This window comes from Sorex fumeus, unplaced genomic scaffold (assembly GCF_029834395.1).
Source record: "Sorex fumeus unplaced genomic scaffold, SorFum_2.1 ptg000091l, whole genome shotgun sequence".
Classification (NCBI taxonomy): domain Eukaryota; kingdom Metazoa; phylum Chordata; class Mammalia; order Eulipotyphla; family Soricidae; genus Sorex; species Sorex fumeus.
This window is the reverse complement of record NW_026606148.1, coordinates 2,535,813-2,549,935: the sequence shown is the minus strand read 5'-3', so window position 1 is coordinate 2,549,935 and position 14,123 is coordinate 2,535,813. Positions and strand designations below refer to the sequence as shown.

The window sequence follows — 14,123 nt, the reverse complement described above, 5'->3', positions numbered from 1 at the left end:
GGCCACTGACTGCCTCAGAATGACTAAATTCATGAATAGAAATGCAAAGAGAAATACTGCAAGCCCAGTATCAAGGAAAAGGGTATGTGGTGGGGGGTGGGGCTCGGGGGTGTGTGAATTCATGGAGAGGTGGTGCCTCTCATTTTTTATCTTTAACTGGCTACAGAGGAAACGTTCCAAACCTACTTGCAGTGCTGACCCAGCAAAGTTGAGTGGCTACTGGATACCCAGAGGCATGGCAGGTGGGTGAGGAAGCAGCAGCAGGAGAGTACCTTTGAGGTTCTTTTATTGTTTGTTTCTGGGTGACACCCAGCAGTACCCAGAGTTTACTCCTGGCTCTGTGTTTAGGAATCACTCCTGGTAGGACACAGGGAAACATATGAGGTGCCGGAATCAAACTTGGGTGAACTGCATGCAAGGCTAGCACCCTCTCTCTTCCCCCCCCCCCCCCCCATGCTATTCTCTCTCTCCAGCCCACTTCCACGATCCTGTCTAACCCACAGATGGGACAGCTAAGATGTTCCTTACAAGCAGGGTCCATAGGGGACACCAGACATCTGGGGTTTGACTCCTGGTTTACCAGGATCAACCTGCGATTCCTACAATCACAATTCCTGCACACTCTTTCACTCAGGGAGTGAATGACAGGAACTCTCCACCTCCCCTTTCCCCCACCCCCCACCAAGTCCACTGTGGCCGTATCCTTCAGAAATTCTGAGATCCTGATCTTTGTTTTGACTCTAAAGTTAGAGATGAAAGATCCTGGATGAATCCCCTCCCCCCACTACCTTTTGGGATGTCCCCCCTTGGGTACCTAGTTTTTTGGTTTTTTTTTTTGTTTTGCTTTTTTGGGTCACATCCAGCGATGCACAGGAGTTACTCCTGGTTCATGCACTCAGGAATTACTCCTGGCAGTGCTCAGGGGAGGAGACCATATGGGATGCTGGGAATCGAACCTACATCGGCTGCGTGCAAGGCAAACGTCCTACTCGCTGTGCTATTGCCCCAGCCCCTTGGGTACCTAGTTTTAGGCTTATTAGTTCTTTGTTCCGGATCAGTCATCCTGTTCCCCTTGCTTTTCGTTCTATCTTCCCATCATCCTACTCTGACCCTATCTTCACTTCAGGCAGCTCTTATCAGATTTCAGGACTTTGACAACCCCCAGAGAGCCTAACCTTTGCCACATCTTCCTCTCCTCTCTCCACCCACAACCGTTTATTCTCGCTGGGGGGCTTCTCTCCCTCTTGCCATCACTCCCTTGCTCTTCCTGCTGGAATCCTAACAAGCCAGACCATAGTCCTGATGCACAATGATCGAATTGTCATCCTCGATGCAGAGAGGAGAGAAAACAGCGTGCATTTGTCTGGGGCCCAGCCCTGCCCAACTCCCCTGGAGGCAGCTCTGGACCCTGATGGCCACTGCTTTTTCTGATGCAGCCTTCCAGAAGCCGAGCTGCCACGCCACGCTTGGTGGCCTGCATGCATTTCTATCTTGCCTGCACTCCTGTGTGGAATCTCCACCAGGAGAGGGGGGCCTTTCTCCTTTTTTGAGAAGAGCAGAGCTGGACTTTTGTAAGCTAGGGCTCATCTTTAGGTCTTCTGTACCTGTGAATTTTCTCTGCTCTGTAGTCAACCCTGCCTGGTGGGGGTAACACCAAGTCAAACAGGGACAAGAGCACGTTTCTTCTTTGCCGTAAACCCTTTCTCAACCCTCCTCCTGCATGGATCCCATCAGATGGTGGCCCCAAGTTTCTATCCTCCCACCTCCTCCATCCCTACCTGCTTGCCTTTCAGGTCTGCAGGACACGCTGCTCTCTGGCCTCCTCTGTGCCACCATGCAATTATGAAAGGGAATATGATTGTTTTCTTGGGCTTGGGGAGTGTGTGTGTGTGCGTGCGCTTGATTCAGGCATTGTCCTATAGATATTTTTATAACCTGAAGCAATTACAGCTGTCAGCACGGAGACAAGCTGTGACAAGTTGATTTATGTGTACAGTATATGTGTGTGCAGGAGGGAAGGCGAGAGAGATGGGGGAGACGCTGGAGGTGGTGGGTGCTTGTTAGGAATCTGCTTTCCAGGAGGCAGAAAGGAAGTTGTTCCTACAAAGAACACAAATAATGAAATTGCTCTGACTGGGATCCCTTTTTCATTAACTCAGATACGCCGGGAAAAAGAAAATAAATCCAGCAGTTTTTGTGAAGCAGGAGACAGGATAGAAGATAAGCCACTAAGTGTTGGTTATATTTAGGGATTAGGGGCTGGAAAGGGAGTCGACCTATGATTTTGATCTTCATCTAGTCCCAGCACTTGAGTCGGGAGTTGGGATAAAATGGCCCTGCTCACTGCGTGCGCTTCTCCATTGGACCTCCCTTTGCCAACACCCATCCTGGAACGAAGTTTGCATCCCTGGGTGCACAGAACAGGCATGAGATTCGAGGGACCCTTTCTTTGTCTCCCTCAGCTCTGCTGGACTCTCTGTTGGTGACCACTTCTGGGATACAGTCCCTTAGCACCCTCCTCCCTTCGTGGCGAGGTGATGTGGCTTTGTATCTGGATCCACTGCACGCAGGCTGGGACCCACTTAGCCACTGACAGAGCCCAGCAGAGGAGTTATTTTTCTGCCTAAGCTTTGTGATGAGGTGATGGCAGGAAAAAACGTCTTCAGAAAGCAGCTTCCACCTTAAATGGATTTTGAAGTATTTTACTGTAGAGTTAATCATGGATGGAGGCCCCTGGGGGAAGGTCTGCAGTTGTTATCTGCATTCTTAGATGCAAAAACTAATGCTCATTTGTACCTACTTGGGAATTCCAGGCAAGAGGCAGGATGAGAATCTAGCAGGAAAGAAATCTTCTCAATACTCCAGCCTGGAGGAGATGGGCTGAGTCCCTTCCCTGACCCCTGATGGGAATTGTCAGGATGTGAACAGAAGGCCTTCCTTGCCTTCACTGGAATGGAATTTGCTGGAGGGCACTCTTGGCTTTGGGAACAGGGGCAGACTGTGCCACATATAACCTGCCTCTAGCCTCTGCTCTCACAATCCATTTTCAACCTGGTGAAATCTTTTCCCTTTCAATTTACAGAATGTTCCATTGTAAAATGGAGAAAAGGACGCTCTTGCAAGATAGTCCTAGTACTAAATAGGTTAATGCTCGTCTTCTTGAAAAAATGTGATAAAGTCCCCTCCACGCCCCCTGCTCCCTACTCATGCCATTCCCCCCACCCCATAGTTGTCATTGGTTGCAAATGTTGACAATAGATGTGTGTATGTGTGTACGTGCACGTGGGATGTGTGTGTGTGTGTGTGTGTGTGTGTGTGTGTGTGTGTGCACTCCCTACTTGCACTGTACAGCATAGCATCCTTACTGGCTCAAAGTAGCACATAGTTTTCTCTGAGATTTTAATGACAGGAAAAAGTCACTAGCGGAGATGAGGGACAAATAGAGCTCTGCAGGGTCAAGTTGCTTAACTTGCTAGATTACTTTCTGGTCAACTAGCAAGAGGGGCAAGCCTGCTCAGTCTTTGTGTGCTAGCCTGAGGGCTGGTGTGTGTGTGTGTGTGTGTGTGTGTGTGTGTGTGTGTGTGTGTGTGTGTGCTCAAGAGCATAGAAATGGCAGGTCTCTGTTCTTGTCCATGATTCCAAAGTGCTTCAATACTTTCAAGAATGAAAATATCGAGTAATAAAGATGCCCAGACTCAGAAAGTAGAAAAGTTTATTGGAAAGTAGAAGAGAAAGGAAAGGGAACTCCCCATGTAGGGAGGAATTTTGCACAGGACTAAGCTGACTATGGTTGGGGCTGGTGCTAGAGCAATAGCACAGCGGGCAGAACACTTGCCTCACACACAGGCTACCTGGGTTGAATCACTGGTATCCCATATTATCCCCTGAATACACAAGTGATTCCTGATGCAGAGCCAAGAGTAATCCCTTGGCATCACCAGGTGAGGCTCAAAAACAAAAACAAAAAACCCAAACAAAGGAAAGCTGTTAACCAAGTCTTGTTTTGTGTTTGTGTGTGTGTGTTTTTTTTAATAGCAAAACTGGGTCTTTGTGTTAAAGAGAATGTAGGAAAGTTACAGAAGACCCATTTAAGTAGAAATTGGGCTCTTTGTATTTCTAATGGATTGACAAGAATTACTTTGGACAAACTGGCAGGCTATCGAATGTAGCCTGCCCACACGGCAGAGTCTGGCAAACTCCCCGTGGCGTACCAAATATGGCAAATACCAGTAACAAGGATGGGTCTCATTCTCCTAAAGAGCCTTGAATATAATCTCAGGGCTAGGATGAAGGAGACATTCCTGGGGCCTGCTCGAGGTAATTGAGGAATAACAGGATGATGAATGAATGAATGAATGAATGACAAGAATTACAGTTACAGAGAATTCAAGGATCCAACAGATCCTTATCTGGCCATTTGCCTTAGGGATTGCCCTTTATCCTAAACTTCTGGTGAGCCTAAGCCCAGGGGCAGAATTTTATGTTGGACATTTGTTAACTTTCGGCTTATCAGAAAGAACCCAGGAGTTCGCAGGAAGTCAAAAACTGTAGGACGAGGCAGTCAAAAATGGGACTGCTCACAGCAGCTGGCGGGAGGCAACGGAGGTTTCCCCTCTCAGTGAAGTGTACCTGAGTCTTCTTAACAGGCGTGTTCTCTGTGTGATGGTCAATACAGGCAAGATGCAAGAGCTGATCCCAAGGAGGCTGGCATGCCGGAGGCTCCAAGTTTGGTCCCTCACCATAGTCCCCTTGATAGATCCCTTACCTCTGAGGTGGCGCTGACGGCCTCCCAACATTGCTGGTTCTGAGCAGCATCTCATGCCCTGCCTGAACCTTGAACTGTTGGTCTGAAATGACCAGGGGTTGTTGGGATGCTGTCAGTGACTTCGGGCCCCCTGAACATAGCTTTTTCTTTTAGGGTCATAACCCAGGGATGCTCAGGGGTTATATCTGGCCCTCCACTCAGGAATAAACTCTTGGCAGTGCTCGGGGAGACCATATGGGATGTGGAGGATTTGAACCCGGGTCAGCTGTGTGCAAGGTAAATGCCCTGTCGGCTGTACTATCACTCCAGCCCACCTGAAGATAGGTTGAAAGGATATCACCCCCCCCCCCCACACACACACACACAAAGATGCGAGGACGTTTGTGACACCAGGAAGAGGAGGGTCCTGGTCTTTATAATGATTCGGTTACAATGATTTGTTCTCTTTGGTGCTAACTGGATGGCTTTTGGGAAGAACATTTTTCTGTGATTTAACAGTTGTTAAAAAAAAAATAGCTTCTTGGATGGATTTGATAGAAAATCTAGGGGGTGAGGGGAGTCACAGCTGTCTCCAAGGAGCCTTGGGGATAATCGGGTTCCCTGGGGGGATCTCAGATAGAGGGGTTACTGAGAAGAGTGCACATCTATCTGTTTTATTTGTGGTGGGTGTAGCCAGACCACTCTGGGCCTCCCCCTCACTTGGGGTCCAGGCCCAGAAAGGATAGCTGGCGCTGGAGTTAAGGGTGGAGAAAATCATAGGGAGGGAGCAGTGGGCAGGAGTCAGGGATTAGGGACAAGAACGGAGGCAGGGCTGGGAGCTGGGTCAGAGCACGGTGCCCCTAACCTCTGCACCAACGCCCCACTCCCAGAAAGACTGGGTCCTGTCTTGCTTTGAAATGCCAACCTGAATGGCCCAAGTGAGCCAGGAGTGCGCGGCACCCCGGCAAAAGAAATTTAAAAAATAAAAAAGAAATTGGGGAAGAAGCAGAGCAGATCTCTGCAAGGGTGTGAAACAGGCAGGAATCCCGGGCCGCTGTTTCCCCAGGCTCGGGCTCAGCGGCCGGGCGCGTCTGCTGCAGGGGCCTCGGTCCCTATCCATAGAGCAAGACTGGCGAGTTGTCCCCAGTCCCGAGGAGATCCGAGAAGCCCCGGCGATCTGGCCCGCCCGGGGCCTCCGCCGAGCCTGTCACTAGAAGGGGACGGTGTCAGCCTCGGGTTCTAAAGTGGCTTCGATTGCGGGTGGGGATGAGGGCGCCGGTGGGGTGGGCGTCGACTCCCATCAAAAATGCGATTGTTCGGCCGACGTTCTCCCGCCACCTCGCACTTAACTCTGCGCGCGTGCCGATGGCACCGGGATTTTCAAGGCGCCTCCAGAGCAGGCTCCCGGGTGCATCCTTCCCCGCAGGCGGACGTCTCGGGGCTGCCCGCGGCCGCTCGGGGTAACTTCGCGTCTCCGGTTGCCCCGTGCAGCCCCCCACCCCGCCCCGCCCCAGCCCACCCCAGCCCAGCACACGCCCCCTTCTTCGCTCCCGCTCGGCGGCGCCGAAAGGGTCGAGTCGGCTCCTCTCCGGCGGGCCCGGCGCGGCGGGGGTTAAGGTGGGCGCCCGCGCCCCGCGCCCCGCGCCCCGCGCCCCGCGCCCGCCCGCTCGCGCGGCGCCGGCCGGGGAGAAAGTGCGGTCAGCGCCCAGCTGCTGCCATGACAACCCGGGCGGCCGCGGCCCGCGCGCGTCGGGGCTGCTCCCGGGGGGCGCGCGGCGCGGGGGCCGGGGGCGGCCGCTGAGAGCCGCGCGGGGCCGGCCGCGCCGCGCCTCGCCTCGCCCGCCAGCAGCCGGGGCCGCGCCTCCGCCGTGCCCGCCGCGCGCCTCGGGGTGCCGGGCGCTCCGGGCCGCAGCTGGGCGAGCCCGCGTGGCGCGAAGGCGGGCGGCGGCCGCGGCGGCGACTCGCGGCTATTGTGACGGCGCTGGGCGCCGGGCGCGCAACTTACAAAGAAAGTGGCGCAGCCGCGCGCGCCGGAGCCGGAGCCGGAGCCGGGGCCGCCGGATCGCGCCCAGCGCGCGGCCCAGCGGGGCGCCCCAGTGCCCGCCCCCCTCCCAGGTGCCGGGTCTGGGCCGCGGACGGCGAGCCGGGGCTCCTGAGACGCGCCCGCGCCGCCCCGCCCGCCTCGCGCGCCCCCTCGCCGCGCCCCCGGCCCCGAGGAGGCGCCCCCCTTGGATGCCCGTCGCGGACGCCGCTTCTCCGCGGCCGGAGCGCTGGGGCTGGACTCGGCGAGGCGGGGTTGGCACGTTCCACTTGGAGGAGTCTGCGCGCTTTTCCAAACGCTTCCTGCGCCTCCCGGCCGTCGCCGCGCGGCCCGAGCTCGCTCCCCGCCCCACCCCTGCCAGTCCTCGCTCGGGGGGCGTGCGCCCTGCCTCGGCCGGAGTTCTGGGAACTTGTGGCTGGCGAGGATGGGGGTCAGTGGGTACCTGCTCCAGCCCTGGAAGTGCCTCGTGGTCGTGTCTCTCAGGCTGCTGTTCCTTATACCCACAGGAGTGCCGGTGCGCAGCGGAGATGCCACCTTCCCCAAAGCGATGGACAACGTGACGGTCCGGCAGGGGGAGAGCGCCACCCTCAGGTAGGGAGCTGCCGTTCTTGGTGAATTGACAAAGAGTTGTACGGGGCGGCGGGGAGGGTGCGGAGAGGGGCAGGGGTGCAGGGGCGCTTGCCGGCGCCGCTCCCCGGGAGGTCCCCGCGGGATCCCGGGGCTGCGCTGCGGCCGTGGATGGGCTGGTGCTGCACCTGGGCACGTGGTGGTCAGAGGCACACTCTCGGTCGTTCGGGGGCATGAGCTGTTTGCCCTCCGCACTGGCCTCCTTGACTCGGGACGTGGTAAGCAGGACGGGTGGCTGGCCCAGGGAGTTGGAGGACAGCGATCTGGATCTGGACCGCGCGTGAGCCTGGTGGCCTTGGTGATTGTGCACCTGGCTGGTGAGCAGTGTTTGAAGCGAACGAGTCCCAAAGCACAGGTCTGGCTTTGGGCGGAAGCCCCCCGTCTTGCTCCCCAGGCCCGCGGACTCGCGTGCTGGGTTGCCAGGGGCTGTTTTGTCCCGGATGTTACTGCCTGGTCTTCCCTGGGGTGCCCTCATTCCAGGAGCTGATACACGCTTTCTTCTGTCTGAACCCTAGCTCTGAGATTGCCGCCTGGGATGGGTCTGCGATGGGTGGAAAAGATCCCCCCACCCCCTGCCCTCATGACTGTATTCTCAGCGTCTCTGTCTCTCGGTGCTGTAATGCATAGCTTGCTCATCTGCTGAGCAGAAAAGTCCGGTTCAGTGTGGAATTAGGTCCTGATTGGCTTCTGGGGTTGAGGTTTTATACATCGGAGGAGGAAGAGAAGGAGGAGGAGATGGAGGTAGAGGAGGAGGAGGAGGAGGAGGAGATAGGAGGAGGAGGAGAGGAAGGGGGGGTTACTATGTTTTGTGTAAGGCAGAATGAGTCTCTCCCTGTTACGCCCGTGGTGGAAATGCTTGCTCACTTGATCCCCAGTGTCTCCAAACCGTTCCACTCACCGAAGGACAACACAGAATTAGTGCTCGCAATGGGAAATCTCACTCTCTGAAATGTTATGAGCATCAGCATGTGGTAGAAGTTAAGACCATTCAGACGAAGAATGATTTCCTGCCTCTTTCATTAAATACGCGCCTTAAAGTTGTACAGACCAGGAGAGTTAACCCCCACCTCCCCACCCGCAAGTCAAGGTTCCTGTGTTTTGCACATGCAGATTCTCAGCCCTTGGTGCTGGTGCCCATTGCTTCCCCCATGCTGATGGCCCTCAGATCCCAGTGCAGTTCAGGTCAAATGCACAGGTGCCATCTGCTGAGGAGGGACCATGGTTGGTGGCCTCACCGTGGATGTGGGGGAGCTCAGAGTCCATGCGAGGCTTGCCAGCATGCCATGTGTTTCCCTCTTTGTCTCTGGCTGGTCTCTGTGGCCCTGCAAATACCTCAACATTCAATGAGAACCACCCTTTCCGGACTCTGTGGGACAAAGGTTAAATACCCATTGGCCTCCCCTCCCTGGAATAACCGTGTATTTGCTTTATAGAACAGATGCCTCGAGAGTTCCAAATATGCCAGATTTCCAGATTACTCTCACAGGAAATGAGAAATGAACTGGTCAGTAGACAGGGACTTGGGTGTGCTTCTGACCCTTGGAAGTCCCCAAGGGATGAAGTGAGGTGGGGGGATGACAATTCCCAGCACAAGAGACAGATGTTTCCAAGGAGGAATCGGAAGGTGGCCAGCTTTGGAGGGGCTTGGACAGACAGATATAGATAAGAGGTCGGGAAGGCTATGGACCCCTGGGACCACGGGAGGCTAGGAAGGGCCAGGGTCTACCCTGAGTCTGGCCAAATGGCAGATTCTGAGTAGGGCCAGACCTGGGCCAGGAACGGCTTCTCTAGAAAACTGCTTGAAACTGGAAGGTTTCTCTCTCTTTCTTTGTCTTTTCATGTCCCACTCTGGGGTCCCTGTCCACTCTCTTTCAGTCTCTCCTGTGTGTGGACAGTTTCCCATCTGCTTTTGGCTCAGTGGGCTTGCTGGGGCATAGCTGGAGGAGATGGGGTGTGGTAAGGCACCTGATCCTGCCCAGCCGAGGCATCAGTCGGGCCTCCTGGAATATCTGCCATGAATTCAGGGCCAGCCCCTGGTGATTGGCTGTTCAGGGTGAGACTTGGAGCCTGGGGATTGACTCCCACCAGTCCACTGGTCCAATTTGGGATTGTAAGGGGGGCAAGCAAGTATACCCGGCATGAGGAAAGGACAGTGCCCTGGCTTCAGAGGGCGCCTCTTGTGCTTCTCAGGCTCAAAGGCTGAACAAGGAAGAACCACCACATTTGGGGCCATCTCTCCCCCAGGGGAGCCCTTCCTTCTCAGACCCCTGCATCCCATTCTGCTTCTGCATGTAGAGCAGCAAGCGAGAGTCCAGACACTTCAGGCTGCATAAAAGTCACTAAATGTGCACATGACTTGATCCCAGGGAGCAGCCGGCCAGAGCTCCGGACTCTGGGTTATTTTATTCCTTTATTGTAGCAGTTTCCTGGCCTCTCTCCTTCCTGTGCTCTCTCCCCATAACCCTCCCTTCTTTACGTTTTTATTTCTCCTATGACCAAGACACACAGGCCACAACTTGGGGGGGCCTGGAGCCCCCTGCTCCCCAGGGAGCCCTGGTGTGGCGGCCTTGCTGTGCATGGCTGCCAGACCCTGCGAGTACTTGTACTTTCCCTCCAGACCAGCAGAGGACTTTCGGGCTCTCATTCCATTTTCTCTCTGCTTTGTTCACATCAGTTTCATTGCTCGGAGGTTCTTTTCCCACCCCCAAAGAAGGAATGCTTCAACGGCAGATTCTAATGTGAAGAAACTTTTTTAAAATGTGCATTTCATCTAGTGAGGGCCGAAGTACTGGGAAACTCATCTAAGGAGGTTCTGAGATTCAAGAAAGGATTGTCAGGACTTGCCATTTCCTATTCTTTGCTGATGGGCTATATGCACCTTTCTTCTTCTTGAAACAGTAAGATTGAAAATGTGTGGATTAATAATGTCACTGTCACTGTCCCTGTCCTCCCGTTGTTCATCAATTTGCTTGAGCGGGCCCAGTAATGTCTCCATTGCGAGACTTGTTGTTACTGTGTTTGGCATCTCGAATATGTCACGGGTAGCTTGCTAGGCTTTGTCACGTCACGCGGGCAAGATACTCTCGGTAGCTTGCTGGGCTCTCTGAGAGGGGCGAAGGAATCGAACCCGGGTCGGCTGGGCTGGCTGTGCTCAAAGCATATGCCTTACCACTGTGCTATGGCTCCAGCCCAGGAGTTCTGGGCTGTAGTGTGCTATGCCGATCGGGTGTCCGCATTAATAATGATGATGTATTAATAAGAATATGTCTTAAGACGTGTTCTCAGCAGTTCAGTGCTATCTTTCAACCTCATAGCTTTGTGAATATTTTTTAAAGTTTTCTCAGGCCACATTCGGCACTGCTTAGGGTTTACTCTTAATTCTGTGCTCAGGAATCATTCCTGGTGGGTTCAGGGGACTATATGGGGTTCTGGGGATTGAACCTGTTTGGATGTGTACATTGCAAGTGCCCCACCCAGTGTATCTATCCTTTTGGCTCCAACATAGCCTTGGATTTTTTTTTTCGGGGGGGGGGAGGAGGTAGGTGTGTGTCACACCCAGCAATGCCTGAGACTTACTTCTGGCTCTGTGCTCAGGAATCACTTTTGGTGGGCTTGGAATTGGGGTGCAGGGATTGGACCAGGCTTGGCCATGTGCAAAGCAAGCACCCTACTCACTGTACTATTGCTCTGGCCCCAGAGAATTGGCCTTTTATTTTCTTTTTTGGTCACACCCAGCCATGCACAGGGGTTACTCCTGGATCTGCACGCAGGAATTACTCCCGGTGGTGCTCGGGGGACCATATGGGATACTGGGAATCGAACCTAGGTCGGTTGCGTGCAAGGCAAACGCCCTACCCACTGTGCTATTGCTCCAGCCCCAGCATTGACATTTAACCCTAATCCATCACTGCCCCATGGATTTGATATGCCCATTTTGCAGATGAGAAACCTCAGATACGGACTGTCCGCATCATTTGATTAGTGTTGTCCAGTTAAAGGTTCTGGAGTCTGATTAGGAACACCTCGTAGTAGTAGATAGTTGAATATTCTATAAATCATGGTCAGATCATGTCTAAAGAGTTTGAATACAGAGTCAGTATAAGCTCTGTTTCTCACCTCAGGCCATGTGGTCCTCTCTGAGCCCCCAGGGCATTCCAAGGGTGAAAATCATGTCACTGGGCTGGGCATGGGATGAGACTAAGGGGACAACTGATAGAAAAGGCTAAGCAGGTAGAAAAGGCTTGAGAAGAACTTGTTAATCCTCACAACTCTCTAAAATGGACTCAATGAGATCTATTTTAGAGATGAGGAACCCAAGGCCAGATAGGGGCATTTCCTAGAAATAGAAAAGAAGCCATGTGAGACTCGGGATGCAGAGGTAGCTTTTGGTGATCAAGCTTCCCCATTGGATACTATCCTCCTAATATCTCCCTGATATTTACAACACCCCCCCCACACACACACACACACAAGCACACATGAACACGAAGTTTCCACTCTGCTTATTCTGTCTTCTTTCTTCATGTGGACTGAGGATCTGGGGAGCTACCAGATCATGGAGAGCAAGACTGGCCTTTCCTCGGTCTTTCCTTGGATGCACAGCATTTGCTCCAAACCCCAACTGTACTGATCTAAAAAATGAAGGAAAATCATATCCTCCAGCTAATTTCAATTTGTCGCTTTCCACTTGCCTTTATCACTTGAGTCTGGATGCAGCTGTGAGTGGTTCTCACACAAATGGCTCAATTGGTGGCCGGGGATGCAAGACAGGAGGCCTGGGCTGGAGCCTCCCAAAGTTTGAGCCCAGTAGAAAGAGCTGGACTGTGGATAAAGCCCCTGACAGTGAAGCCAAGTGTGTGTCTATGAACCATACGGCTTGTCTTTCTGCGACCCCAGGAAAGCCTGGCCAGCTGTGTGGGGGTGTTTTTACTTAGAGACCTTCCTGAGCATCCTGATGGGGACACTTTGAGTGAGTCTATTTCACGCTTTCATAGATGACCTGATTCAGGCCCGAGAGAGGCGTTATTTCCGTGGTCTCCAGGCGAGTACCAGAGGTTGTACAGCTCTCTCTGTCAGTGCCTTCACGCTCTGCTTTGTCAGGTCTGATCTGGGGGAGGTGAATGAAGAGGAAAAGGCCTGGGGAATGCCGGGAAGGAAGTTGGGCTTCGATAGGGGGGTCCACGGTAGAGCACACCCGTGGGAGAATGTGCTTCTGGACTCAGGAAGACCAAGGCAGGCTCCTAGATGCAGAAAGGACACGTTAATTCAACAGCAGGCAAAGCCTTCAGAATTCCATTGCCTAAGACTCTGGCTTCTCTGTTACTCTCCCCAGCTACTCCATTACTCTCCCTGGCTTCTCTGTTACTCTCCCGGGCTAATCAGCCTTCTGAGCACACAGCTCCATTCGCATCCCACCCTCCATCCAGGACTCACCCCACAATTTGCGAATTTCGTCTCAGCATTCTTTCTTCCTCCTTCCCTGTTCTCCAACTTCCCCTGCGGTCAACATCTGGGCCTTCTGTGTCTCCAGAACAGAGCCATCTCATTCTGGAGATGTTCCCTGTGTATGTCTGGCTTTTGGGAGAACCCCTCCTCCTGCTTCTTTTTCTGGAAGACTCTTATTTAGACCTCAGCTTACCTGAAGCCTTTCCCAGGACACATATCAACAGGACCTCACCCTGGCCTGTCTGCCCCAGACACATTCCCCCAGATATCTGTCCACTACCTGCACTTCATGATGGGTCTAGAATCGTCCTTCCCCAGCTGCTCCCCAGTTCTTGGAGAGTAGAACTTCCTCCACAGCATTGTCGCCCCTCTCTGGCCAATGCCAGCAGCTCCCTGAGTGGTGAGTGTGGGAATGAATGAACACCTGAGCTTGTGCTCCTGTCCTCACCTTGGACACTTCACTGGCTCTGAAGTTTGTCCTGTCCTTGCTTCAGAGAGGAATTGTTCTTGTGTACGAGGTAACCAGTACAGGCTGTTGAGCTGGGGTCTTTGACATGGTGGGGCTGTATTGTCCCTCTGTCCCCGCTGCCTAGGTCTGCATTCTTTGGCCTGCCAGGTCCCTTTCCTACGCAACGCTCTGCCTTTGCATGCCCACTATGTAATGATGGTGTCCTACAGCCCCAGTGGATCTCAGGGACATCGGTCTTTGCAATAGAAAAGCCCAGCTTGCTTGTCCTTCTAGCTCTTTCCATGGAGTCTGCTGCCAGGATTGTCTCCTGGTTGAAGAATCGACATGTTGTTTATGAGTTAACTTGAACAAGGAGCAGAGCCACTCAGGACGTGTGTGCTGTTCTGCTTCCTTGCCTTATCTTGGATCGACCCCTGGACACTCACCTGGGGCATGGGCAGCATTCCAGCCAGTGGATTGCAGCTCCTAGAGCCTGGGCAGATGGGATTGAGGCTTCTGGAAGGCCACTCAGCCCCAGGAGGAAGCAGACGCTATGCAGAGAGAACTGAAACCCTTCTCAGCTCTAGGCCCGCTGAAGGAGGACTGTGCCAGTTGGCAGTGGGGTCCAGAAAAGGGCACACAGGGCAGAGTCGTCTCCAACATGCTTCATAGGTCGGAACAGGACCTATGCAGGGACATTTCTCTTTTCCGTTGAGTTGAAAAGATTCTGAGACCAGAGAATCCAACTGCTGGGTTTGGCAGATAATGAGGATAGCGTTAATCAGTCTCACACAAGAATACTTTCCTGGATTTTATAG

General features: G+C 53.5%; 1 protein-coding gene across 4 annotated transcripts in view; it reads left to right on the top strand.

Annotated features, from left to right (window-relative positions):
- The window catches only part of NTM (neurotrimin), a 1,044,600-nt gene that overhangs the window by 581,315 nt on the left and 449,162 nt on the right, over positions 1-14,123 (top strand). For 2 of the 4 annotated variants that reach the window (XM_056131451.1, XM_056131454.1), the window contains exon 2: positions 7,292-7,376. In XM_056131451.1, coding sequence (XP_055987426.1) covers positions 7,292-7,376 — 85 coding nt within the window. Of the gene's footprint in view, positions 1-6,956; positions 7,377-14,123 lie in introns of those variants that run through there. The other 2 variants (XM_056131453.1, XM_056131452.1) reach the window with 1 other exon arrangement.